Raw genomic sequence first — 27,671 nt, 5'->3', positions numbered from 1 at the left:
TACTAAGCTCTGACATTTTTCTTAACATTTGACCCATAATTTAAAAAACAGCCGGACTGCCATGCGTAGCCAGGGAGAAAGTATTAGCCTAGCTCCTAGCGGTTGTGATTGGTAGTACATTTCCCAAGCCCCTCTTTCTGTCCCCGCCCCACAGACTGTATTGTTTGGTACTGCCTGAGACGAAGAGAAAGAGAGGCTTCATCATGTCTTTTCTACTTTTGGTGGCCTTAACTTCATGTTGTTTTGCAATTATAATATTGACAAAGTTCCAGTGAAACTTTCTGCTTTTCATCGGCAGGTTTTCTTGTCATGGTCCTTAATTTATAAACACAATTTTTTTCCACACAGATATTATATATGGAATAATCGGGATATATTGTATAAAAATACCTCTCTGTTTTTAGAATATTGGTTTAGAATTAATATCCTATTGGTGAGCCAACTGGTAAATGCAGAGGGTATTTTACTCAGTTATAAAGAATTATTATCACTTTACAAGGTTCCTGTAACCCCCAAAGATTTTGCAATTGTTTTAGATGCCATTCCCTTGTGTTGCTATGTTATTCAGGAACGTGTCAAGACCTGACCCTCAGAGCCTACCTTCTATTGACCCTGTTGACTCATCAGTAGGAAAGATTTGTTTCTCTTTTGGTCCATTCAACAACAGAGTGATATGATCCTTGTTTCAGCAGGATGTTGTATCTATACCTCATGTCATGCCTTATTGGAATGGATTTATTGATAATATCTGTTGGAAAAAAGTTTGGATGTTGCCACACACATACCTACTTGTTAACAAAATTAAGGAAGTTTGCTTTAAAATTATTCATAAATATTATCCTGCCAACCACTATATGAAGAAGTTTAAGGAAAACATCAACTAAAATTGCTCCTTTTGTAATGACCACCCAGAAACAGTTGTGCATCTTCTTTTGGCATTATATACATGTAAGAAAACTGTGTCAAGACATCAGTAGGTTTATAATTGAACACATTTATGAAGATTTTACACTATTGTGGAGAGATGTACTGTTTGGATTCTTTACATACAATAGAAATAAGCGGAATCATTTTTATGTAATTCATTTCATTATTCTTTTGGCCAAATTTCATATACACAAAGTAAACAGCTGGAGGCAGAGCTTTCTACAGATCTACATTTTTATGGAACGGTTTGCTAATCCATGTGAGAGACGTACATTCGGTCTTGATTTTTAAGTCTTTACTGAAGACTCATCTCTTCAGTAGGTCCTATGATTGAGTGTAGGTACTGGAGCAACAAACCGGGGCCACAGTGTCCCCCGACCCAACCCTGTCTCAGCCTTCAGTATCTATGCTGCAATAGTTTATGTGCGGGGGGCTAGGGTCAGTCTGTTCTATCTGGTGTAATTCTCCTGTCTTATCTGGTGTCCTGTGTGAATTTAAGTATGATCCCTCTAATTCTCTCACTCTACCTTTCTTTATCCTCTCCCGGAGGATCTGAACCTCAGGACTACCTGGCCTGATGACTCCTGGCTGCCCCCATTCCACCTGCTGGTGCTGCTGCTCCAGTTTCAACTGTTCTGACCTGTTTCACCGGACGGGATACCTTGTAACTGACCTGCTGTTTTCGACTCTCTCTCTCTACCGCACCTGCTGTTTCGACCTCTGAATGCTCAGCTATGATAAACCAACTGACATTTACTCCTGAGGTACTGACCTGTTGCACCCTCTACAACCCCTGTGATTATTATTTGACCCTGCTGGTCATCTATGAACGTTTGAACATCTTGAAGAACAATCTGGCCTTAATGGCCATGTACTCTTATAATCTCCACCCAGCACAGCCAGAAGAGGACTGGCCACCCCTCAGCCTGGTTCCTCTCTAGGTTTCTTCCTAGGTTCCTGCCTTTCTAGGGAGTTTTTCCTAGCCACTATGCTTCTACATTGCTTGCTGTTTGTAGTTTTAGGCTGGGTTTCTGTAATAGCACTCTGTGACATCTACTGATGTAAAAAGGGCTTTATAAATACATTTGATTGGTTGATTTGGCTCCCTTGGGGCGCAGAAGTCTAAGGTATCTCAGTGCTAGAGGCGTCACTACAGACACCCTGATTTGAATCCAGGCTGTATCACAACCGGCCGTGATTGGGAATCCCATAGGGCGGCGTACAATTGGCCCGTCGTCCGGGTTTGGCTGGTGTAGGCTGTCATCTTAAATAAGAATTTGTTATTAAGGATTAGCCCCTTTTTTAAAAATGTCTCCTAAAATGACATACCTGAATCTAAATGCCTGTAGCTCAGTCCCTGAAGCAAGGATATGCATATTATTGGTACCATTTGAAAGGAAACACTTTGAAGTTTGTGGAAATGTGAAATGAATGTAGGTCCTGTCGCACATACCTACACGTAAGCTACGGTCACAAGACTCAGGCCTCATTATTGTCCCTAGAATGTCTAAGTAAACAGCTGGAGGCAGAGCTTTCTACAGATCTACATTTTTATGGAACGGTTTGCTAATCCATGTGAGAGACGTACATTAGATCTGGTAAAATATAATAAAAGATGTACTATCATCTTTGAAATGCAAGAGAAAGGGCATAATGTATTATTCCAGCCCATGCACAATTTAGATTTTGGCCACTAAATGGCAGCAGTGTATGTGCAAAGTTTTAGACTGATCCAATGAATCATTGTGTTTCTGTTCAAAATATTGTATCAAGACTGCCCAAATGTGCCTAATTGGTTTATTAATACATGTTTAAATTCACTCTCCTCAAACAATAGCATGGTAGTCTTTCACTGTAATAGTTACTGTAAATTGGATAGTGCAGTTAGATTAACAAGAATTAAAGCTTTCCGCCATATGTCTATTTAATAAAAATACATTTAAAAAAATCACCTTTATTTAACTAGGCAAGTCAGTTAACCTCTACAGGATTGGTGGGTTCCCCCCTTGAGGTTGAGCTAACGTAGGCTAATGCGATTAGCATGAGGTGGTAAGTAACAAGAACATTCCCCAGGACATTCCCCAGAACGAATTGCAAAAATCGCTGAAGTTGGAGACTTCTATCTCCCTCACCAACTTTAAACATCTGCTATCTGAGCAGCTAACCGATCGCTGCAGCTGTACATAGTCTATTGGTAAATAGCCCATCCATTTTCACCTACCTCATCCCCATACTGTTTTTATTTATTTATTTTTCTGCTCTTTTGCACACCAGTATCTCTACCTGAACATGACCATCTGATCATTTATCATTCCAGTGTTAATCTGCAAAATTTTAATTATTCGCCTACCTCCTCATGCCTCATGCACACAATGTATATAGACTCTTAAATTTTTTTTAAAACTGTGTTATTGACTTGTTTATTGTTTACTCCATGTGTAACTCTGTGTTGTTGTCTGTTCATACTGCTATGGTTTATCTTGGCCAGGTCGCAGTTGTAAATGAGACCTTGTTCTCAACTAGCCTAACTGGCTAAATAAAGGTTATATTCTTTGTTACAAAAATACAATTCCACCAATCCAAAGAATGCATAGGTGGGCGCTAGGACAGCCTGCCATACCGCTTTGTGGTCAACGACTCCCATTGTTAGGGCGGATATTCACCCGATTAGCCACCAATCACCCCATTAAAAAGGTGGAAACATTTTACCAATCACACCATTCAAACTCCCGGGAAAGGTTTTGGGGTTGGCTTCTATGACGAACATGCGCACTCAGTCTTAGTTAAAATCACCATTGAAAATGTCGCGTATCACACAGTACAATGTGTGGTTCTGAATCACTATTCAAAGGTAACGCGTACCACACACGTGGCGTGTGGGCTACCACATTCATCATATGAATTGTGTGATTGGTAAAATGTTTCCACCTTTTTAATGGGTTGATAGGTGGTAAATCGGGTACACCATCCATAATCTTTGGTACTGTCTTTGCCCGCCCACTTCGCTTGTCGCTGGACAATGACGTACGTTTTACTCGCTGTTTACAATGGCGACCACTTTCTAAATGAAGGAAAGATACATTTACAGTAGCGAACAAATACCCAGCGAACGGTAGAAAAACCAAGAAGTCTCTTTTGCAATGTCCAACAGAACAGCATATTTTTATGATCCGGATGTGGGGAACTTTCATTATGGTAAGATTCATTTTGGTTACAAAAGGCACGAAGCAGATTAGCATGTTATGAAGCCGGCCAGCTAACTATTTAAATTGTTGTTATTTAGTAGACACTCGTATCCAGAGCGATTTACAGAAGTAATTAGAGTTAAGTGCTCAATGGCATATTAACAGATTTTTCAGCTAGTCAACTCTGGGATTCGAACCAACGACCCTTCGGTAACTGGCCCAACGCTCTTAACCGCTAGGCTACCTACTGTTTCCTTTTCAGTTTGTGATTAGCTAGATAGCTAACGTTGGTATTAGATTCTTATTTCTGCTAGCAATCAGGCGAATTGATCTCGCTAACGTTACTAGCTATTAGTCGTGTGTTTGCAAGAGTTTCTTTATTCTACAGCTATTTAGCTGGCATGTTATGAATGATAGCATCACGCAGAAGAACCGCAGAGAAATCCGGACATTGATAACTGCTTATGAGATGACAACACACTGACACATGTTTTCCTTTCCTTATCAAGGTGCTGGTCACCCTATGAAACCCCATCGTCTCTCGCTGACGCACAGCCTTGTTTTGCACTATGGCCTCTACAAAAAGATGCAGGTAAGTCCTGCTGATGATCAACATGCTGAGAAGGCTGGAGATGTAATCATTAGTCCCAAACAGTTTTGCAACTAAAACAAGGGTTTCTATTGGTCCCTCCCTGTTTAAGTCTGTTTGCTTCATTTAAGAAACGTTTTGCAACAGAATCAGCGAAATGAATACACCCCGATTAAACCAGACAAGTTCATGTCCTTCTTGACACCATGTTAATTTGACTGGTCCTTGTTCCCCAGGTTTTTAAACCATACAAAGCCTCACAACATGACATGTGCCGATTCCACTCAGAAGATTACATTGACTTTCTGCAGAAGGTCAGCCCCAACAATATGCAGGGTTTCACAAAGAGTCTCAACACCTTTAATGTTGGGGACGACTGGTGAGAATGTCTTATCTTCTATAATGTATTACATTACTGCCTGGCGTATATTTGGATTCATAAGATATTTTGTGCTTAATATATATTTGTCAAAGTGCAGAATGTTCTTTTGAAAAATGTTTTACCCCCTTTTCATGGTATCCAATTGTCTCATCGCTACAACTCCCGTACGGGCTCGGGAGAGACGAAGGCTGAAAGACATGCGTCCTCCAAAACCCAACCAAGCCGCACTGCTTCTTAACACAGCGCGCATCCAAACGCGGAAGCCATCCGCACCAATGTGTCGGAGGAAACACCATGCACCTGGCGACCTGGTTAGTGTGCACTGCACCTGGCCCGCCACAGGAGTCGCTAGTGCACGATGAGACAAGGATATCCCTACCGACCAAAGGGAGGGTTTGACACTAGGTCAATTGTGCGTCGACCCATAGACCTCCCGGCTCGAACCCAGAGTCTCTGGCGGCACATCTAGCACTGCGATGCAGTGTCCTAGACTACTGCGCCACCCAGGAGGCCCTGCAGGATGTTCTTTTGACTCATGTAATATTATGATCAGTTTAATGTGCAGCTGTTGATCTATCTATGTGGCCTGTATAAAGGTAACGTGTCCTCTGTCAGCCCTGTATTCCCAGGCCTGTTTGAGTTCTGCTCCAGGTATACAGGAGCATCTCTACAGGGAGCGACACAGCTAAACCACAAGGTATGCCCCCCCCAGCAGTCAGCTTATTTTCTGTTAAATGTATTCTATTTACGGATCGGACATATTTATTAAGACCCATTCAGCAATTTATACAGCCAGGTAAATTGTTGACCAGATTTATATTTGATCAATGATCGGGACCGTTGCTTTGCAGATATGTGACATCGCCATCAACTGGGCCGGGGGTCTTCATCATGCTAAGAAATTTGAGGTAAGAATTATGCAACATTTGTTTCTTTGTCAAGACAATTTATTTCTACGGCCTCTGGTCACCTGCTTATGTACAGCTCTTTGATATCATGATTTCATTTGTTTTGGTTTTCAGGCCTCTGGATTTTGCTATGTGAATGACATTGTCATCAGTATACTGGAGCTTCTGAAGTAAGAGCAAAGCACCCCTACAGTCTTTTATTATGTTTTTGTCCATTTCGGGGTTCACGTCCCGCTAAGGATCTCTAACAACTAATAATGTAAATGTCCCTTTAGGTACCACCCGCGTGTGTTGTACATAGACATTGACATTCACCATGGTGATGGGGTGCAGGAAGCCTTCTACCTGACTGATCGGGTCATGACTGTATCCTTCCACAAGTACGGGAACTACTTCTTTCCAGGGACAGGTAAGACAAGCCATATGAGTATCTGTTAAAACCAGAAATACAGATAAAGTTGAGACAGAGAGATTGGAAAACAGCTTCTACAGTGGGGCAAAAAAGTATTTAGTCAGCCACCAATTGTGCAAGTTCTCCCTCTTAAAAAGATGGGAGAGGCCTGTAATTTTCATCATAGGTGACTTTTTTGCCCCACTGTATCTCAAGGCCACCAGACTGATAAACAGCCATTACTAACTCAGAGAGACTGCTGCCTACATTGAGACCCAATGACTGGACACTTTAATAAATGGATCATTAGTCACTTTAAACAATGCCGCTTTAAATAATGCCACTTTAATAATATTTATATCTTACATCATTCATATCACATATGTATACTGTATTTTATACCATCTATTGCACCTTGCCTATGCCGCTCCGCCATCGCTCATCCATATACTTACATGTACATATTCTCATTCACCCCTTTAGATTTGTGTGTATTAGGTAGTTGTTGGGAAATTGTTAGATTACTTGTTAGATATTACTGCGCTGTCTGAACGAGACACATTAACATCTGCTAACCATGTGTATGTGACCAATAAAATTTGATTTGAGTTTGTCTTAATGACTAAATGATTGAATATCTCTATGGGCCAATAGAGGTTGTCTTAATGAGCTTATTATTTGTTAAACGAATCTTGTCTGTTTTGTCCCATAGGTGACATGTATGAGGTAGGGGCTGAGAGTGGCCGGTACTATTGCCTGAACGTGCCTCTCCGGGATGGGATCGATGACCAGAGTGAGTAGTGTCCTTCCTGGATCTCCCACTCAGGCTGGCTCTCTGGTGCTCCACTCTGATAATGCTATTAGACTGAGGCCATTGAGATGTCTCTGGGGAGTGCTATTATCAGATGTTATGCTGCCTGACTGTTAGTTTACCTGCACTCTAAACTATTTACATCTATCTGATGGCTGTTATAGTTCAGAAGGTCTGATAGTATGCAGGATAATATCCAACAAGACGTTTCCTTATGTTTGATAGGGGTTCAATTATATCACTTTGTCAATATCTAAAATGATTGAAAGGAGGAATTCTCTTCCATGTGTCCAATATCTTAACATATCACTTTGTTTTAGGCTACAGGCAACTCTTTCAGCCAGTCATCAAGCAAGTGGTGGACTTCTACCAGCCAACCTGTATCGTTCTTCAGGTGATAATTTGGCAGCCAGAGATCATAAGTGGTATTTTGCATGAATTGTGGTATTGAGTATGGGACTCACATGCACCTTTTGTTATTGACAGTGTGGGGCTGACTCTCTGGGCTGTGACAGATTAGGGTGCTTCAACCTCAGTATACGAGGCCATGGGTAGGTGTCTTGCTCAATAAATAATACATTATAACCCTCACCAACACTTACATCAGTATTAAATGGCCTTTGAATACAGCTTTATGGGTAAGTGTCTTAATAGAGATAAGGATACATGTTTGGAGGATGGAATTCAATGTACTCTATGAGGATGTACTGCCACCTGTTGGTAGGAGAGCAAATTTAAGGGATTATAGAGAAATTGGTACAGGATTTGGTTAACACAGGAGTCAGGTTATGGTAAACTGTCTCACTCAGGGTATATGCTTTCTATAGGGAGTGTGTGGAGTTTGTGAAGAGCTTCAGGATTCCCCTGCTGGTACTGGGAGGAGGAGGGTACACAGTACGCAACGTGGCCAGATGCTGGTGAGGGCTCATTTCTCTCAGTGCTGTAACTGGACTATAGTGGGGAGATTAGGTGGCAGTCATTTTTGATGGAGACCAAGAGAACATTCTCACAGTGTATATGGAACCACTTAAGAATGAACTCTGTTGCTCTTCTATTCCAGGACCTATGAGACCTCCCTCCTGGTTGATGAGCCAATTAGTGATGAGCTGCCCTATAGTGGTAAGCGAGCAAGCCTAAGTTCTTCTGCCACTGTTTTTTTCCATTTGCTCATTTTCTCTCCTCACCCCTCCAGAGTACTTTGAGTATTTTGCCCCAGACTTCACACTCCACCCAGATGTCAGCACCAGGATAGAGAACCAGAACTCCCGACAGGTCAGTTTGAGGACATGCAGCATGCGGTCCTCCCTCTCTCTTTCTGAACCACAGTCTACATACTGTTTTAACAATTCAAACAGAATTCTCTCCATGGTGTAAGTGATTTATCTCCATCTTGTGCTTGTTTAGTACCTGGAGCAGATCCGTTCGACGGTCTTTGAGAACTTGAAGATGTTGAACCATTCCCCCAGTGTCCAGATCCACGATGTGCCCTCGGACATCCTGAGCTACGAGCGCACTGACGAGGGAGACCCAGATGAGAGGGGTTCAGAGGACAACTATTCCAGGTCAACACACTCTGCCTTATGTGACGCTAGAGTTGGGCGATATGGGGGGGAATTCATATCGCAATAAATGTACATTTTTTGCGCTAACAAAAGAATATGCAATAAATTATTTTTAGGGGGGTGCTTGATCTAGGCGTTATGAACAAAGTCAAATTGTGATAGATCTAACTTTTATGCAATAAATAACATTTTTTTTTAAATAGAAAGTTACTTGGCATTAGCGGCAGGGGTCTAGTCCAAAAAATAAATTCCAGTGCCAAGTAAGAACCGAGATGGTAGCCTATGATTCAGGAAGTAAGTTTTATTGTTTTATAAAAAAATAAAAAATCTAAACAATACAGGAAATGCATGATTGATGTGCAACCTGTCAAAATATGATTTAGATTTAATTTGACACTTCAGAGAATTTGCTAAATCTTTGTGCATATTGACAATATTATTCACCACCTGTGGAAGTGGGAACTCAAAACACTAGATTGCTAACTCTAAATACTAGCGGGAATGCGATGAAAAATCAAAGCTGAAATAAATCATTCTCTCGACTATTATTCTGACATTTCACATTCTTAAAACAAAGTGGTGATCCTAACTGACCTAAGACAGGGAATTTTTACTAGGATTAAATATCAGGAATTGTGAAAAATAGAGTTTAAATGTATTTGGCTAAGGTATATGTCAACTTCCGACTTCACCTGTAGCGAGGGTCAGTCGACGAGAGCATACAGGTTGCAGTGGGGCTTTGGTGACAAAATAGATGGCACTGTGATAGACTGTATCCAGTTTGCTGAGTAGAGTGTTGGAGGCTATTTTGTAAATGACATCGCCAAAGTCGAGGATCGGTATGATAGTCAGTTTTATGAGGGTATGTTGGGCAGCATGAGTAGTGGCTTTGTTTGACAAATACGAAGCCGATTCTAGATTTAATTTTTGGATTGGAAATGCTTAATACGATTCTGGAAGGAGAGTTTACAGTCTAACCAGACACCTAGGTATTTGGAGTTGTCCACATTTTCTAAGTCAGAACCGTCCAGAGTAGTGATGCTAGTTGGACGGGGGGTGTGGACAGCGATCGGTTGAAGAGCATGCACTTAGTTTTATTAGCATTTAAGAGCAGTTGGAGGCCACATGATGTTGTCTGCCTAGAGGTGAATCAAGGAATCACCCGCAGCAAGAGCGACATCGTTGAGATATACAGATAAGATATGCCCGAAAATTGAACCCTGTGGTACCCCCAGAGACTGCCAGAGGTCCGGACAACAGGCCCTCCGATTTGACACACTGAACTCTATCTGAGAAGTAGTTAGTGAACAAGGTGAGGAAGTAATTTGAGAAACCAAGGCTATTGAGTCTGCCGATAAGAATACGGTGATTGACAGAGTCGAAAGCCTTGGCCAGGTCGATGAAGACGGCTGCACAGTACTGTCTTTTATCGATGGCGGTTATGATATCGTTTAGTACCTTGAGTATGGCTGAGGTGCACCCATGACCAGCTCGGAAATCAGATTGCACAGTGGGATTCAAAATGGTCAGTGATCTGTTTGTTCACTTGGCTTTTGAAGACATTAGAAAGGCAGGGCAGGATGGATATAGGTCTGTAACAGTTTGGGTCTAGTGTCACCCCCTTTTGAAGAGGGGAATGACCGCGGCAGCTTTCCAATCTTTAGGAATCTCCGACGATACGAGAGGTTGAACAGACTAGTAATAGGAGTTGCAACAATGGCGTCGGATAATTTTAGGAAGAGCGTCCAAATTGTCTTGCCCAGCTGATTTGTAAGCCTATTCACTGCAAATTACTTTCTGCGGGCACGTCAAAACCACAGCCCATTACACTAGTCTACTGCGGTTCTAAAGTGGTGTCATGAACTCGATATCAAGAGGTGAGAAAAAATGATACAGAATTCCTCTGTAGCTAGAACAGTAGTTGCTTAAATGTTTCCCACAATAGCAGTTTGAGCAACAGTTATTTTCTTAATTTTTATTTAACTCGGCAAGTCAGTTGAACAAATTCTAATTTACAATGATGGCCTACACACCCTACATATGCTTCTCAGGACGCATCTCTCCCTCCTTGGTGTCACAGTGGGGGAAGGGAGTGGATCGCTCACACAGCAGCGAAACAGGGACAGGCAGATACTTTCATAACAGGAATCAACATAATGCAAAGCCCATTACGGTTGACCAAGTATTTGTTTTAGAACAATCTACAGGAGTGTTGTGTAGCAACATGCCTCGGTAAGTAGAAGTCAATGTCATTTGTTTTAGAACAATCTACAGGAGCGTTGTGTAGTAACATGCCTCGGTAAGGGGAAGTCAATGTCATTTGTTTTATCGTCCCAGCTCTGACACACACAGGAACATATGTTCTATTATACATGTTAATGGAATCAATAGGACCAGTTTAAGGACGGGATTCAATCCGATTGCAGATTTGGACAATGCGCCATTTTTAAAGTTGATTTCTGATTGAGCCAACAAATGCAGCATTTACCGTGGATGTGGTGTCTGCACGCACATTGCCGGCAACACGATGGGATTGAATCCCAGCCTACGTGTATATCGTATGTGTGAACAACTGACATTGGTATGGTGTGTGATAGTCTGGAACTAAATAGCTTGTCTTTACAGGCCAGAAGCAGCCACTGAGTTCTACGATGGTGACCATGACAACGACAAGGAGAGCGATGTGGAGATTTGAACGCTCAGATGTCAGACTTTTCCCCTCTGGTCACTCATGATATTGGGAAACCATCAAGGCTGCAGTCAGTTGACCAAACTTTACTCAGAGCGAGAGACCATTTATTCCTTTTTTTTTTTTACTATCATGGAGTATGTAGAGGACATTGTCAAGCACTTAATGTTATTCCTCACTTTTCGTAAACAGGTGTAGACTAACAGTGAAATGCTTACTTACAGTGAGTAATGATAACAGCTATATACACAGGGTACCCGTACCCAGTCTGTGTACATGTGAGTCAAGGCACATTCTGATTCACCTGAAGACAGCCTAGAGGGGCCCAATACAGCCAGATTAACAGAGGGCATGATTGTGTAAACATCTGGGCCTTATTAATCAGCACAGGATAAAGAGGAAAAGACTTTCCCTTGGTCCAAAGGGCGTTGACTTATTTACCCGTTTTCACTTCACACACTGGGATCAGAGGTCGGTCATCTGAATAAGTTAAAATGTTTATCTTTTTTTTCATAAAATAAATAGTAAAACTGCATGGCTACAATGCTTCCAATCTATAAATACTCTATTTGATATTTAGAAAGTGAAATCAGACCACCTGTGTTGTAAAACTTTATTACGCATTCATTCACATACATAAGACTTCAAAACGTTTTTCTATGGTCAGAATCAGACAGGTCGTACATTTGGGTGTGAAGGCAACCATTTACATTTCAGAATTGTCCAATAAATACTTTATACATTAAAATAATGTTACCTTTTTAAAACCAGAGAGAGGCACTTGAAGCTGCAGTCATAAATGCTGCTTTTTGTAAAGGAACTTCAAAAGAGTTATCTGAATACAATACATGATTCATTCTCTAACTAGAACAGCAAACCACAGAGACAGCATTTGACAAAGGTCTGTGCTCAGGCCAGGTAAGATTCACCATACTTGAGGATGATGTTGAGAAACATTGACCAGCCCACCCTAAAAAAACAACAGAAGGGCTCAAACTAAAGTGCATTTGACAAATGCGGGGACTGGTGAGGTGTCCTGTTTAGACTGAGGCACTGTGGGTATATCTGCTTCCTCAAAACTTTGATTAATTTCCTCCCCAAGGAACAGACAACATGACCGTCTCAGTGGACAGACTGACAGACCAGTATAAAGTGGAGCAGAGGGGTACAACAGGTTATTATACTGCTGGTTTAGTGTCGTCTAAAGCTCCTCACTCTCGTACAGGGGAGCAGTGTGCTGGGGGGGGTCCGGAAACAGGATGGGGAGATGGCGGAGTAGGGGGACTTTAAAATGCTTGCCTGTAGGGGGGGCAGGCTTGTTGGTGCGAGCTGCAGAGACAGAATTAAATGAAAAGGTCAGGATATATTCAGAATAAAACCCTTGAACCTCTAATGCAATAAGAGGAGGTGTGTTTGAGCCAGGTAATAAAACATTTAAATAAAGCCGGTCATTGTCATAAATGTTACCAACCTATTATTTGAAACAATCTGAGAAATGGTTGGATCTCCTAATCCACAGGAGGAATGTGTTGCTATCTTAAGAGAGTTTTCTAAAATAACAGCTTATAAGAGATGTATTAAGCCCCAGCTCCAGGTTCAACCCTTGGGGGTCGAAAGACAAGCTTTCCTTCTGGTCAGCAGAGTGCACGGTCAAATGTTACTGCACAGTTGAAGCCTGATTATTACAGAGCTGAGACAATTATATGAGCAAAGTAGTCAGTTTTTCCATTTAGTAAGCCCGAGTGGACAGAGCAAAATATGCACTCTCACCTGATCTATTACAGACGTGACGACTTCAGCGAGCTAGGCTGAATGGAGGTTCACCTCATGGCCGCTCTCGGTCCGCGTAACAGATGGCATGTTATGTGATCAAGGGGAAATACAATAGCCAGCCAGGCCCGCATTTCCCTAGTACTAATATATCTACTATGGGTGTCTAATTCAGCCTTTACAACCTGCGCTGCCATGGCAACCATTTGCAGGACAAGGGATACATTCCAGGGAATTACCCTCCATTTACACTGGAGAAACACAAGCTAGAAAGAGGCCCCTCTGCTTCATTCTAACAGGAGAAAGTGCTACGAATATTGAATAACAAAACATTTCCCCCTGCTGCTACAGTACATACGTTATTCTACAACACTGGTAGTTCATGGTACTATTGTACCATTTCACTGCCCTGCCAAAGCAGACATTCTGAGTGCAAGGTTACAACGCTGTCTGTCTCGGCTGTAATCCCCACTTGTCCCACTAGTGCAGATGTCAGCATGAGGACAGCTGTGTAGGGCCACAGGGGGTTGATGGCCAAAGCCTTTGTGGTGTTTATGAGGTGAATTATAAACAGCTACCATGGACAAGGAACAGCCAATTTATCTCCGAACTGAACACTAGTCTGTGCTTAACTTCAAACCACGCACAAATGCACAAGGTCCACTTACTTCCTACATCCAGTCTGGCATTGCAGGTGGACATGCCGGCCTCATTGATGGCAGACAGGGTGTACCAGCCTGCATCAGATTTGACCAGCCTCTCAATGAGCAGGCATTGACTTCCTGTGCTGTCCTGGTACAGGCTGGGGGACAAACATCAGGCCTGGGTTAACCTCTTATGGAATCAATAGAACCTCACTTTCAGCTAAGAGGTTCACGTTACCTAGCAAAGCTATATCAGCTAATTAGCACATGTTCACTTCAGATATATTCTACTCAGCTAAGGGAAAGAAATTACAATATCTACTGTGAGTATTTCTCCTTCTAAAAAGGTATACAAACACCCTGAAAGTGATGGAATTGAAGTTCCACCCACCTCATTCTGGTGGGGTCAATGCATAGCATGTCTTTGTCTTTCTTCCAGAAGAGCTTTGGTGGAGGGGAGGCAGTCACCTTAGACTCTAACCTCACTGTGTCCCCCTCCAAGGCACGAGAGTTCAGCATCTTTTGGATGAAGGTAGGGGGACGAAGCACCTCCTGGGCTGGAGAGGAGGTGAGAGGGGTTGGGGTGAAGGTGGAGCAGTGTCATCAATGCTAAGCGATGGGAAATTATTTGACAGTAGTCAAAACAGCCCTTACCGATAACCTCCAGTTTCATGGAGAAGCGGTTCTCCCCGGCACGGTTCCTGGCAATACACTCGTAGACTCCGGCGTGATGCACCGTCACGATCTCAATGATGAAGGAGTGCACGCCCTTCTCACACACCAGCATCTTGTGGTAGTCGTCTGGACGGATGGCTTTACCATCCAGGTACCAGGTCACGTCTGGTGTGGGCAGACCCCCCACCTGAAGGCACAGCCAGAGGTGTATTCATTAGGGAAAAAACTGACTAACAGGGAGAGACAACCTGAAATGCCATATTAGAAAATAAATTGCTACGATGTGTGCTAATGAATAGGACCCTGGGAGAGTGTGGACTGTAGTGTGGACTACTAGGGGGTCATGAGGGGGCGTAGTGCAAGGGACCAGAGTGGGGGGTGATAGGGAGTATAGCGCAGCTTTTACAACCTGGTTATTCTAGTCACAGGGGCTATTGGGTTTCATGTTTGGTCACTAGAGGCTTTCATTATACTTGAATAAAAGTGTTGCATGAGTCAGTGTCATAGTTCAACAAGGTCTTTATAGAAGATCCCTCAGAAATAAGTTCCTTACATAGGAAATGGATCCCAGCTATAAATGTTGAATGAGTCCAGTTATCAACATGCATTACTAAACTGATTAGAGCGTATCCAGTTCTGTACCTTGAAGTGGATCCTACAGAACCTGCCCTCCTCCACCGTGAGGTCCGGGGGGACCTGGATGAAGCGTGGGGCATAGCACTTCTCCTGGATGGCTGAGCCCTCGTTGACATCAGTACCAGAGTGGTGTTTGCCCCTTGAAAAAAATAAGAAAAAGCGAGAGAGCAAAAGGAGAGAGGATAGGAACAAAGGTGCTTTCATTCATAACTGTTCTGATGGCTGAATGAGTTCTCATGCAAACAGAGCTCACTCATCTTTTCAGCTTCAGAGAGCTAATTGAACTAATGAATTGTGCTGCATCACCATTCATGCTGAACCGTACAGAAAACCCCATAACATTGACAAGCAAATTAACAACAAGTCCAGCCATGGATCCTTAACCAACTCACTTCAAGCAGCACAGCATGTACCCTTTACATACAGTTTATCATCATTGGAAGACAAGGCAATCCCAGTGAGGAAGCCACACAGACATGTCAGCACGCTCAGTACATGGTCTATAATTGTCCTGATTACGGCATGGCCAGGGGGGAACCGGAGCCCGTGGTAGACGGTGGAAACGGCACAAACACACGGCAGTGCCAGGAAACCCAGCCCGGATCAGACAACCTGCCTCCCAATCCCAGACCTCAAGCCTCATTCACACATCTTCACTTTCACGTGGAGCACTGCGCCCCTCTCTCAGGTCTCCTCTCATCACCTACTGCTTCATTATGTAATGCAGTACACATTCCATAGCAGCAAATTTGTATACCAGTATGTAATGTACTATCAATTTATGCACAAGCTTTTGCAGTCTGTTGGTAAAAGGTACCATATTCCTCCGGTGTTACGTCCCTCTGGTGATTCTGGCTGCAAGAGAAGACACAGAGATTTGGGAATTAAAAGTATGCAATGGACCCATCTGTGTGTAAAACCATTCCTATACTGTTTATAGGCTGCAATGAATCTCTGCCTCTAAACTAGCCAACACTAAAGTTGACCCACAAAGGTTGTCTAGGTTCAAGGCTGCACCTTCTCCTGAAATGCATTACTTTGAAAAACCTTTTTAAATAACCAGAGACTTGCTAATCTTTCTAAGTACTTGCCACTCTGCCTAGGACAATGGGGATGGTTGGATGTAGAGGGCTATACCTGTGGTGTGGGCACGTGTATTTTACTGCGTGTGTGTGTGTGGTGGTCTCTTCCCAGCATCCTACACTACAAATCCCTGGGAAAATGCTGCTTTGGCACACAATCTTCACCCCTGCTATTTCTAGCTGCATTCTTTGAAGAGCGCTGTGGATTGGCTGTAGACTTATCTCCTGTGACGGAAGAGGACAACAGAGCCAGAGGCCAGGCCCATTGTGTGAGGAGGACTCAGGGTGATGGACAGTGACAGGGGACTAGTCACACACAAGGTACAGGGAACATCCAGTCTAACCTAAAACCCACATACTATTAGTAACGACGGCTCCCAGCCTGACAAACTATTATCAGAACATCTGGAAACATACAGTAGCATGGCAAAATATGCATCTTTTAAATATACAATGGCTTGAGCTAAGTGAACTAGTGTATTGAGGAAAAGTGTACTTTTATGCCTGTGATAATGGTTGTCCCACCTAGCCATCTTAAGATGAATGCACGAAGTCTCTCTGATAACAGCGTCTGCTAAATGACGCAAATATCAAATGTAAATGTCTAAGTGCAGGTACCTCCCTAAATAACCTTCCTACAAACCAAATGGGCTGTACTGGATGATGTAGAAGTGATAAGCGTAGATTATACCTGGTCGGGTTGTGAGTCAGAGGAATTCTCAAAGACAGAGGCAGCGTTATCTGGACCCAGCAACCTTCGAGCCATGCGCTCCTCATAGGACAGCTTCTGTCAAGAGACAGACAGGAAACCAGCCACTGTTCAGTCAGTATACTGCAAAATGCCAGTAGGTCCCAATTTGTTAATTGGAAGCAATATGGTGAAAACTCCACCACTGAAATCTTTCTACCTATTAAGATGCTTCAGATCTACAAAAAATGGAAGGGGTAGGGAGTGAATTGGGACCAGCTGTGCCAGTAAATCTGTCCATAGAGCAGCCTCCAATGTTATTGGGTCTATTTCAACACAACAGCTACCTTGTGTTGATCATATTATACTGGTCCACTAAGCCCCTGGGATTCCACTGAAGCCTCCATTCATTGGCAGTTGGTTTCTAATGAAGAATGAAACTGGCATCAAGGATATTGTGTCCTTGACATGAATGACATTAATACAGGAAGGCTACAAGGGAATGATAAATGACTAAATCCATATTTTTCTCTTGCATAATTGCCAGGGCCACATTGTGGTATTAAATGGTCTGATGTACGCTGATATGGGTTCAAATCAAATAGGAACCACACATTTTCATGTACAGCATTCATACGGTAGTGGAGTAAACACTTATTTAATGTGGTTTGGGAATAAACTAACATTTAGATTGTAGCATCTGTCTTAACTCACATATTTTACATTTCCCTATCCACATACATACAAGTCCAAAGTTGACACCTACTCATTCCAGGGTTTCTTTATTTTTTACATTGTAGAATAATAGTGAAGACATCAAAACTGTGAAATAACACATATGGAATCATGTAGTAACCCCCCCAAAAAAAGTTAAAGAAATCCTAATACATTTTATATTCTTCAAAAGAAACCACCCTTTGCCTTGACAGCTTTGCACACTCTTGGTATTCTCTCAACCAGCATTCACGAGGAATGCTTTTCCAACCATCTTGAAGGAGTTCCCACATATACTGAGACTTGTTGGCTGCTTTTCCTTCACAGAGGTCCAACTCATCCCAAATCATCTCAATTGGGTTGTGGAGACCAGGTCATCTGATACAGCACTCCATCACTCTCTTTCTTGGTCAAATAGTCCTTACAAGGCCTGGAGGTGTTTTGGTTCATTGTCCTGTTGAAAAACAAATTATAGTCCCACTAAGCCCAAACCAGATGGGATGGCATATCGCTGCAGAATGCTGTGGTATCCATGCTGGTCAAGTGTGCCTTGAATTCTAAATAACTCACCAACAGTGTCACCACTAAAGACACCCCAACATGCATCACGGTGGGAACCACACAAGCGGAGATCATATGTTCACCTACTCTGAACAGTTGATGTTGAGATGTGTCTGCTACTTTAACTCTGAAACATTTCTTTGGGCTGCAATTTCTAAGGCTGGTAACTCTAGTGTACTTATTCTCTGCAGCAGAGGTAACTCTGGGTCTTTCTTTCCTGTGATGATCCTCATGAGAGCCAGTTTCATCATAGCGCTTGATGGTGTTTGCGATTGCACTTGAAGAAACTTCAAAGTCCTTGAAATGTTCCATTTTAACTGAGCTTCATGTCTTAAATTAATGATGGAATAAAGTTTCTCTCTGCTTATTTGAACTGTTCTTGCCATAATGTGGACTTGGTCTTTTACCAAACAGGGCTTTCTTCTGTATACCACCCCTACCTTGTCACAACTCAACTGATCGGCTCAAACACAACAAAGAAATTCCACAAATTAACTTTTAACATGGCATGCCTGTTAATTGAAATGCATTCCAGGTGACTACCTTGTGAAGCTGGTTGAGAGAATGGCAAGTGTGCAAAGCTGTCATCAAGGCAAAGGGTGGCTACTTTGAAGAATCTCAAATATAAAATATATACTACCTGATTTCATGTGTGTTATTTCATAGTTTTGATGTCTTCACTATTATTCTAAAATGTAGAAAATAGTAAAAATAAATAAAAACCCATGAATGAGTAAGTATGTCCAAACTTGACTGATACTGTATATCCACACAAAAACAATTTCCCTCCCCACTGACACCAGGTCAGTTTGTTAAAAGGGATACCTGGCTGTTTTGCCTACGGGCCTCTTTGGTACGCAGCTTCTTCTCCAGATCCTGGATCAGGGCATCCTTGGAGCCCTGGATATCCTCATCCGTGTTGCAGGACCCTGACCTAGGAACAGGAGCCTTCTTCAGGGTGGGCTTGGGAAGGCTGGGGAGGGAACGAGAGCGGGATAGCCAGAAGACAACCATTAACACTAAAAACGTAATGCTATTACATACTAGTAATATTTAGACGTTTTATTTACTGTTCAAAAATATAGAAACTCACATGTTTGGGGTCCCTCTGTAGCTAGGAGGCAGATACACACATGAGGGAGGAGGAAAGGGGGGGCTGTGGCATGGAAACCGGGGGCGGGGGTGGAGAGTGGGGAAACTGACTCATAGGCAGGCTCTGTGTAGGGAGAGACAGTCCCTGTCCCATGTGCAGGGAGGCATCAAACCTGGGCTTGGGCAGAGGGTTGGGGGGGGTTTGGGGAGAGAGCTGGGGATAGAGGCTGAGGAATAGACATGGGAGCAGGCTTGTAATGTGGGGTGGACTGAGAGGGCAGGACAGAGCAGAGGAAGGCAGCTGGAGAGGACTTGGGCTCAGGTGGGGCTGGGACACTGGCGTAGGCCCTGGGGGTGAGGGTGATAGTGGAGCGCATGGGGGCGCAAGAGGGGGACATGGACTGGGCAGCGGAGGAGGGAGGAGGATCACGAGGGAACACTGTCAGCTGTGAGGATGCAGGGGTGGAAATGGGGAAGCTCAGATTGGAAGAGGAAAGAGAGGCCTTGCTGCTGTTCCCGCTGGGCTGAGGCAGAGCCTGGGCGCCATTGTAGCTGGTGGCCTGAAAGGCTGGCTGAGACTGGATGAACTGGCGTGGCCGAGCATAGTTGAAGGCACTGGGGGCAAAAAGGCTGGGGGAGAAGGTGGGCAGGTCAGCCACACTGCTGCTCATGCTACTGCCTCCAAAGTCTCTTGAGATCTGGAAGCTGGGCTTGTTGGGAGTGAACAGTTTGGTGGTTGTTTTTTTGGTTCTGCAGGCTTTATGTGACCTCTGACTCTCTGAGCTGTGGATACCCTCTTCACTCACACTGCAGCTCTGAATCTGGACACCTGAATGGGAAAACACTTTGGTAACTTCATCTGCATTACTCAAGTTAACTGGACAAGTGGTGACCATAGAAGCAACATTCCTTCCTACAATAAAATTGTTACATAGAAGCAGCATTCCTCCCTACAATAAAATTGTTACACCAGTACCCACCCATGCACAGCCTTCTTAAAAAAAGGTGGAAAGTCAATTTTCAGTTGCCCTTTTTTGCATAGTAATAGTTCATCTGTGTGCAATTCATTTTGTCTTGCCTTACACATGTAAAATAAACATTAATTGAACACAAACAGTGTCCACATGACCTTCAAGAGAAGTGGACACATGTTGCTGTATGTTTCTAATAACGTGTGAGTGGCTAAATCAGGAGGCTGACATTAGCTGGCAGGTGCAGCTCAGCTAACTCCGACACCCGGGCCCATGTGACGAGCATTGTGGGTAAGAGCAGAGCAGGCTACACTTCGTCGCCAACGATCATCAACAGAATCACGCAGGGTCTAGAAACAACACAACTTATTTCTACTCAATGCTAAAAGGTCATTCAGAAAGAAATGATCAAACCAAGATGATTATCTGTGGTTTAGAATAAGGAGTAGTCTCCTCTGCACAGGATTTACTCTAATCGCTCCAACTCAATACAGCCCTGCTCTTTAGTGTCAAGCCTTCTATTCAGTATACATTCCCTCGATCTCTGACAGATGGAGAGAGCAGCAGCACACCACACAAGCTGATGTCTCTCTCCATTATGGAACGGGCCAGGGTACTTTGGGAACGGTATGACCTGTGATCCAGAGGAGTCCGAGAGATGCCATTGGAGTGCCCTTGGTCCTCTCCCTGGAATGCAGCCAGTTTTCCTTTTGTGGAAATCTGGCGGGCCACTCAAGAGTATTTCACTACACTCGCAATAACATCTGCTAACCATGTGCATGTGACCAATACAATTTGATTTGAATCCGGGCAGGGGTGGCGGCCGACAATCTTTCCATTTTGAAGGAAATCAATAAAAGTAAATAGTGTTTGTTGATTCCATTGATGCAAGCCATTATTCAAAGACATATTGTCGTATTAAGCAGAACAGGTAGAGAGCCCAATGGAGAAGAGTGGACTGGTTTTTTGCATTATTATTATTTATTTTAACAAGTTGGCATAAACAAACCTAATCACAGTAGTCTCAAATAGTCTGCACTCAGAATCTTAGGAAAATTATAGTCTATTTTGGGACTTATACCTTAGCGAACCACATCACTGACAGAAAGTACCATTTTTGAATAAACCAGGGGGTATAAAGGGGTCCGGTCCCTGCCTAGTCAAACAAACAGGCATTTGAGAATACTGTAGCTATTAGGCAATTCCACAGTAACAGAATGATGCCAACTCAAGATTTTTCACTTTAAAATGTCAAACAAAAAACAAGGACTGCGAAGTTAAACAAACCACACAACTCTATGCACAACGACTACTGTTAACTTCCACTTAAAATGTAATTAAAGCCCATTTACTTGAACAGTGTAACATTTGGTAACAGAATGACAATTCCTGCTTTTTCTGTCATCATTCTGTTACCAAACTTTGCTGCACTGTTCAAGTAAATGGGATTTTGTCAAATGTGAGTGTCAGCATCCTTCTGTTACCATGGATTTTCCTTATTGTTAAACTACCTCAAATACCATGCCCTAAAGAAATCACACATTCACTACAGAGCAGCACCAACACACAGGCATCCCAATTCTAATATTTTGTTCCTACTAATTAGTCTTTTGACCAATCACATCAGTTATTTTACAGCAGATCTTTTTCAGAGCTGATGCTATAGGTCAAAAGACCAATTAATGTCAAAAAGACCAGACTTGGGCTGCCTGTGTGCATGCAGCCAACGTTTCTTGAACTCTGGTATGAATGATAGTAATCCAAGTTGCCTATAGAGAGACCTCACTTTGACATGACACTTAATAAATTAAACACTTTAATCACTGGTATGATATGCAGACGAACGTCAACACTAACATGGACAGGTCATTTCCATTTACTTACTCAGAACACGACCACACAACTGATTACAGAAAAACATAAATCAATTACAAACGTGTATAATAAATTGCACCCGTGACAAATTAATCAAACAATGCATTAAGCTTACCTGGATAAATGTTCCTAGATTAAATATCGTATGCTATTTCAACTTCAATAAAGGCTTCACCGCAGAGGAGAGTTAAATGTTTGTGATAAGAGTTGGAGTGCAACAGGTCCGTAGTAACTTGTGTACACCCACATCGGGTATGCAGAATGACGTGCGCGCCGACTCACAGGTGATTTCAGAGCGGCTGTAATGCGACCCCTGACCTGCATTTATTTTTTATTTACATGTCACAGTCGCCCACATTTGTTGTGCCTTTAGCATACACACAATCCTTTATAATCTCCTATTTAATAACATGGTATAAACATATAAACATGATTTTTTTTAAGGACAAATAGGCTAAATAATCCCATCCCTGTTATTATAATCAGATGATAAACCATCCTCAAACCAAACTATCAGCGCTGTAAGTAATACCTATCTTAATCAAGTCCTAATTAATTAATTAATGTACACAGAGAGTTCGATCATACAATTTTTAAAACTGTTGCAGCCTACCAGAAACTTCAAACAAGGCAATAGCCCACTCTTGTGGCAGTTGAATCAAAATGACATTAGGGAAACACTGTATTTCTCTAAACTCTTCATCCCTGCTAAAGCAAAGATGACCTATAAAATAATTCCTTAAAATTTTACATTTACATTATTGATAGGTATTTTGATTTGAAAAAAAGTACTGTCTCACAGAACAGCATACTGGACATTCATCTTTCAATTTGAGGGTTTTTGCAGGATGTTAGAATTGTTGAACTCACTGTTCTTCAAGTGGGTGACCAATCTCACAGACTGGGCTCTCTGGCCACTCTGGAGGGGGAATCCCTGCTATGTCATGAAGTAAAGAGGGAAAGTCATAAGGTTCCAGCCTAGTAGACTCTAAGGACTGCTCATCCATGGGCGTCTCTTTCTCCATCTGCACTTCCAGGTCTGGACACAGACGTGGTCACAATGTCAGAATGTATTTCAGGATTGTATGTGGATGCACCTGCATTGCTTGCTGTTTGGGGTTTTAGGCTGGGTTTCTGTACAGCACTTTGAGATATCAGCTGATGTACGAAGGGCTATATAAATACATTTGATTTGATTTGATTTGGATTACAGTGGATGAAGAAAGTTGTGCAGAAGCACAACAGTAGTCTCCTGTGTCTGACCAGTTCTGAAGCTAGTCTCTGCTCACCTAGGTACACCTCCAGTATGGCGTCGCATGATACTGTTCCCAACTGATTCCCAGCTATACATTTGAACAACCCAGAGTCCTCTGGGAAGGCCTCGGTGACGACAAGGGTCCACAGCTCCTCTGTAGAGGTAGGAGAGGAGGACATACCAGCACCAATGTATCAGGTTTGATTGGTCATCTTATAGTGGTAAACTGGGGTAAATGTGTCCTTCAATAGCCAACAGTGGGCCTTGGGTATGTTTTCCAACTCACCTGGCACTGATGCAGAAGTAGCCTCTGAAAAAGGAGAAGAACGTTAAGAGCATTTCTATTTAGTGCCTCAAAGGTCATTCTTGGTCTATTTCACACTGTGATCTACTCCTACTTACTCTTTCTGAGGATGTGGAAGTCAGCTGAGTCCACTATCTGCTCATTCTCATGGTGCCACAGAATCTGCAGTGGTGGCGTTCCACGAATACGGCACTCTAGAACCACCAGCTGACCCTTGACCGTGCTGATGTCATGGAGACGCTGGACACAGGAGAGAAGTGGATCAAAGCTAATGGCTGTTGACACCCACATGCCTTCATCACCAAGCTCCTCCAATCTCAACCACTCTCCTCATCTCAGCCCTACGCTCATACAGTGGGTACCCAGCTGTTAGTCATTTAATAGACACTCTTATCCAGACTTACTGTAGTGAGTGCATACATTTTCATACTTTTTCATAGCTGTTTAGGGAACACTCGTTAACAAACTGACAAGAAGAATGCTTTTGACACATTTTTGTTGACTTCTGACAGCAATTAAGACAATGGCCTTTGTCATATTTTGACTGAAAAGCTATGTCATATTCAGATATGAAAAGCTATGTCATATTCAGACTGCCTAGGACGTCATAAGGAACTAGAGTAGGTGTAAATCCATTTGAATGGCAAGGATTAGGCCTCTGGACACACTGATATAAGGAGGAAGGATCCTTCATGAAATGGATATAGTGCCAACCCAACCTAAACCTTCAGTTCCATATTCAGTCACCAGATGGGGGTAAAGATGTATCCTGTATTAATTTACCTCGACAAAAGTTGGGGCCACGCCACCACCTCCTGAATACTGTCTGGGGTAGGATGGACTCTGTCTCTAGAAACAAGATGGAACAACAATCAGTAGATACCAAAATACAAAGTAGCACTGTCAATATGCTGTCTGTCTGTGGGTACATGACATCATCAATATTGATCAGGAGCAGTTGAAGCTGTTGAGTGTGTATATCGTGTGACGAGTTTGGTGAGTATGTGGAATGTGTGTGTTTAGGTACCCTCTGGAGGCTGATGCAGAGGGGCTGCACCAGGCTGGAGTGTCTCTGCTGCTGGACCACAGTGGAGGAAGAGGATGAGGAAGAGGAGATTGCTTCGGAGGAGCTGGAGATGGTCAGAGACATGGTGCTGGTCTTCTTCTGGATGCTGCACACACACACACACACACACACACACACACACACACACACACACACACACACACACACACACACACACACACACACACACACACACACACACACACACACACACACACACCAAGACGGTGTGCAATCACACAGTTGTCCCCATGTCATTCCAATGTCTCAATATCTTACGGAAAATGATGTACTGGTTTGAAAATGTTTCATTCTAGTCATTCATGTCCTTTCAACCTACTGTGTCATGTTTCAGGCCTTCCCAGGGGGAGTGTCACTGTGCCCAATAGCTGCTGATTTCTGTACAGAGGGAAGGGAGAATGAGCATGAGCTGCAGATGCTTATTCCTCCCCTGCCCAGTAATGTCAAATACATAGATTAGGGCCTAGTGAATGAATTTCAATTGACTGATTTCCTCATATGAACTGTAACTCAGCAAAATCTTTGAAATTGTTGCATGTTGCATTTTTGTTCAGTATAAAAACACTCCCTATGTGACCTTACAAATGAAACATCCAAGGACACTGCACCTTGAGGTCCTGTCTTAATGTGACATGCCAAGTTTTTACTGCCTGTGTGTGTGTTGTGTCAAAAGCCAACGACTGAGTGATCATCATGGTGTGTAAAGGTTACATAACAATCTATTCATCTGAAGGACCATGTTGTTTGACTCAGAAAGGCACTGTTCATCTCCTTTAATCTCCCACAATCACCGTGCTGATGGATACTGGCATGAGCCTCTGTCTATTTATACAGAAAGGGGATCCCATTGGCCCACAGAGGGAGCTCAGCTTGGGGCCAAGACTCTACAACAATGTAAATCATGTGCTGTTGACTGAACCAACTCAGAAATATGGTACTGCAGGTTATTCCTGTGGAATACAGACAAAATCCATGCATTAGTTTATTCTGGTCATCAGAATTAGTTACAAAGACAGAAAACCATTCTATTTGATGGGATTTCATATAATTGTATCAATCTGGAGATGCATCAGTGTTTGCCAGGAGATGCATCAGTGTTTGCCAGGAGATGCATCAGTGTTTGCCAGGAGATGCATCAGTGTTTGCCAGGAGATGCATCAGTGTTTGCCAGGAGATGCATCAGTGTTTGCCAGGAGATGCATCAGTGTTTGCCAGGAGATGCATCAGTGTTTGCCAGGAGATGCATCAGTGTTTGCCAGGAGATGCATCAGTGTTTGCCAGGAGATGCATCAGTGTTTGCCAGGAGATGCATCAGTGTTTGCCAGGAGATGCATCAGTGTTTGCCAGGAGATGCATCAGTGTTTGCCAGGAGATGCATCAGTGTTTGCCAGGAGATGCATCAGTGTTTGCCAGCATCTCAAACTCCCCCGCCCACACAATACAACAGCATTAGTTGAAGGTTCAACACTCCATCACAGTAGCAACATGAGACTTCTAAATGCTTCACATGAAAACAACAACACATCACACTGCTAAGAGGAGTACAAGCATCACACAAAAAACACTAACACACCTTTTTTTCTTTTTCAAAATCAAATCAAATTTTATTTATCACATACACATGGTTTGCAGATGTTAATGCGAGTTTAGCGAAATGCTTGTGCTTCTAGTTCCGACAATGCAGTAATAACCAACGAGTAATCTAACCTAACAATTCCACAACTACTACCTTATACAACCAAGTGTAAAGGGATAAAGAATATGTACATAAAGATATATGAATGAGTGATGGTACAGAACGGCATAGGCAAGATGCAGTAGATGGTATCGAGTACAGTATATACATATGAGATGAGTAATGTAGGGTATGTAAACAAGTGGCATAGTTTAAAGTGGCTAGTGATACATGTATTACATAAATATGCAGTAGATGATATAGAGTACAGTATATACATATACATATGAGATGAGTAATGTAGGGTATGTGAACATTATATTAAGTGGCATTGTTTAAAGTGGCTAGTGACACGTTTTAACATCAATTTCCATCCATTTCCATTATTATAGTGGCTGGAGTTGAGTCAGTATGTTGGCAGCAGCCACTCAATGTTAGTGGTGGCTGTTTAACAGTCTGATGGCCTTGAGATAGAAGCTGTTTTTCAGTCTCTCGGTCCCAGCTTTGATGCACTTGTACTGACCTCACCTTCTGGATGATAGCGGGGTGTTGTCCTTGATGATCTTTATGGCCTTCCTGTGACATCGTGCACTTCTTCTTCCTGGCCAAGCACTGAGACATTTACTGATTGTACCAGATCACATTTGACCAGGACAAGCAGATAGGCTAACGAGAAAAGCCTCCACCATGTCACAGAGTTGGGAGGAAAATGGACATGTGCATGATGTAACCCCAACACTCCAGAGAGATGGGGTTGTTAGTGTGAGTGGCATATGACTGCTTAAAACAGAGGCTCCATTTAACGACAGACAGACTGGATCTCATGATAGAATTGTCGTCAGGAGGGAAACCCGTACGGTCATCAGGGAGACACCTTCTTCTGAACACCCAGTCAGGTGATCTGATGATTCATCTCTTCAACATATCAGATATGTGACATCAAACAAGTGGGCTTGTTTCAGACATGTAAAGCTTTCCATATGACACTGCTTTCACCCAGACCAGAATGGTGCATGGTATTCACAGTGGGCCCTGCATGAGATCCGGTGACTGGGCCTCCACCACCTATAGATGCCCTAGACCTGAAGGACTGGAGGGATTCAGCTACTAGCTATAATAGAGCATTAGGACAAGAAGAAACCTGAGCTAAGTCACAGTCTAAATTGGTTTAGCCTTCTGTGAGTTGGATTTAGAAACA

The 27,671-nt window shown here is 42.9% G+C and overlaps 3 protein-coding genes and 1 long non-coding RNA gene across 5 annotated transcripts in view; 1 reads left to right on the top strand and 3 right to left on the bottom strand.

Annotated features, from left to right (window-relative positions):
* The first annotated feature begins 3,745 nt into the window (after positions 1–3,745).
* LOC124010364 (histone deacetylase 3-like) lies at positions 3,746–11,979 on the top strand. Of its 2 annotated transcripts, none has more exons than XM_046322731.1 (15): positions 3,746–4,122; positions 4,622–4,704; positions 4,938–5,080; positions 5,680–5,780; positions 5,935–5,991; positions 6,106–6,161; positions 6,267–6,400; positions 7,095–7,175; positions 7,514–7,587; positions 7,680–7,744; positions 8,021–8,110; positions 8,254–8,312; positions 8,386–8,465; positions 8,598–8,755; positions 11,381–11,979. In XM_046322731.1, the coding sequence occupies exons 2-15, from the start codon at positions 4,682–4,684 to the stop codon at positions 11,448–11,450; spliced, it is 1,191 nt and encodes a 396-aa protein (XP_046178687.1). In that variant the 5' UTR covers positions 3,746–4,122; positions 4,622–4,681; the 3' UTR covers positions 11,451–11,979. The 2 variants fall into 2 exon arrangements, with proteins under 2 accessions (XP_046178687.1, XP_046178686.1); XM_046322730.1 differs by having other exon boundaries at positions 3,751–4,122; positions 5,699–5,780.
* A 53-nt stretch (positions 11,980–12,032) lies between these two features.
* Positions 12,033–20,202, bottom strand: LOC124010644 (myotilin-like). Its single transcript, XM_046323315.1, has 9 exons — positions 19,547–20,202; positions 19,040–19,187; positions 16,943–17,038; positions 15,987–16,024; positions 15,176–15,308; positions 14,513–14,720; positions 14,250–14,415; positions 13,883–14,016; positions 12,033–12,773 (listed from the first exon to the last, which is right to left on the bottom strand). The coding sequence occupies exons 1-9, from the start codon at positions 20,200–20,202 to the stop codon at positions 12,646–12,648; spliced, it is 1,707 nt and encodes a 568-aa protein (XP_046179271.1). The 3' UTR covers positions 12,033–12,645.
* A 3,232-nt stretch (positions 20,203–23,434) lies between these two features.
* On the bottom strand, positions 23,435–23,943 carry LOC124011094. Its single transcript, XR_006834545.1, has 3 exons — positions 23,810–23,943; positions 23,694–23,717; positions 23,435–23,561 (listed from the first exon to the last, which is right to left on the bottom strand). It is a non-coding gene; the product is annotated as an uncharacterized LOC124011094 (long non-coding RNA).
* Positions 23,944–24,494: 551 nt separating this feature from the next.
* LOC124011462 (mitogen-activated protein kinase kinase kinase kinase 4-like) overlaps positions 24,495–27,671 on the bottom strand; it is a 140,407-nt gene continuing 137,230 nt past the window's right edge. Inside the window, exons 33-35 of the transcript XR_006834583.1 lie at positions 25,118–25,176; positions 24,739–24,883; positions 24,495–24,560 (exon numbers count right to left, since the gene is read on the bottom strand). The gene's annotated coding sequence lies outside the window, so the exon portion shown is untranslated. The remainder of the gene's footprint in view (positions 24,561–24,738; positions 24,884–25,117; positions 25,177–27,671) is intronic.

Source organism: Oncorhynchus gorbuscha, linkage group LG23 (assembly GCF_021184085.1).
Source record: "Oncorhynchus gorbuscha isolate QuinsamMale2020 ecotype Even-year linkage group LG23, OgorEven_v1.0, whole genome shotgun sequence".
NCBI lineage: Eukaryota > Metazoa > Chordata > Actinopteri > Salmoniformes > Salmonidae > Oncorhynchus > Oncorhynchus gorbuscha.
This window is presented reverse-complemented; position numbering and strand designations above follow the sequence as displayed.

Coding starts and splice junctions, on each gene's coding strand:
- LOC124010364 (XM_046322730.1), top strand. CDS start 4,068: ATGTCCAACAGAACAGCATATTTTTATGATCCGGATGTGGGGAACTTT. Junction 4,705..4,937: donor GCCTCTACAAAAAGATGCAG/GTAAGTCCTGCT, acceptor CTTGTTCCCCAG/GTTTTTAAACCATACAAAGC. Junction 7,588..7,679: donor CAACCTGTATCGTTCTTCAG/GTGATAATTTGG, acceptor TGTTATTGACAG/TGTGGGGCTGACTCTCTGGG.
- LOC124010644 (XM_046323315.1), bottom strand. CDS start 20,202: ATGGTCACCACTTGTCCAGTTAACTTGAGTAATGCAGATGAAGTTACC. Junction 19,188..19,546: donor CATTACAAGCCTGCTCCCAT/GTCTATTCCTCA, acceptor TTCCCTCCCCAG/CCTTCCCAAGCCCACCCTGA. Junction 17,039..19,039: donor CCCGTAGGCAAAACAGCCAG/GTATCCCTTTTA, acceptor GTCTCTTGACAG/AAGCTGTCCTATGAGGAGCG.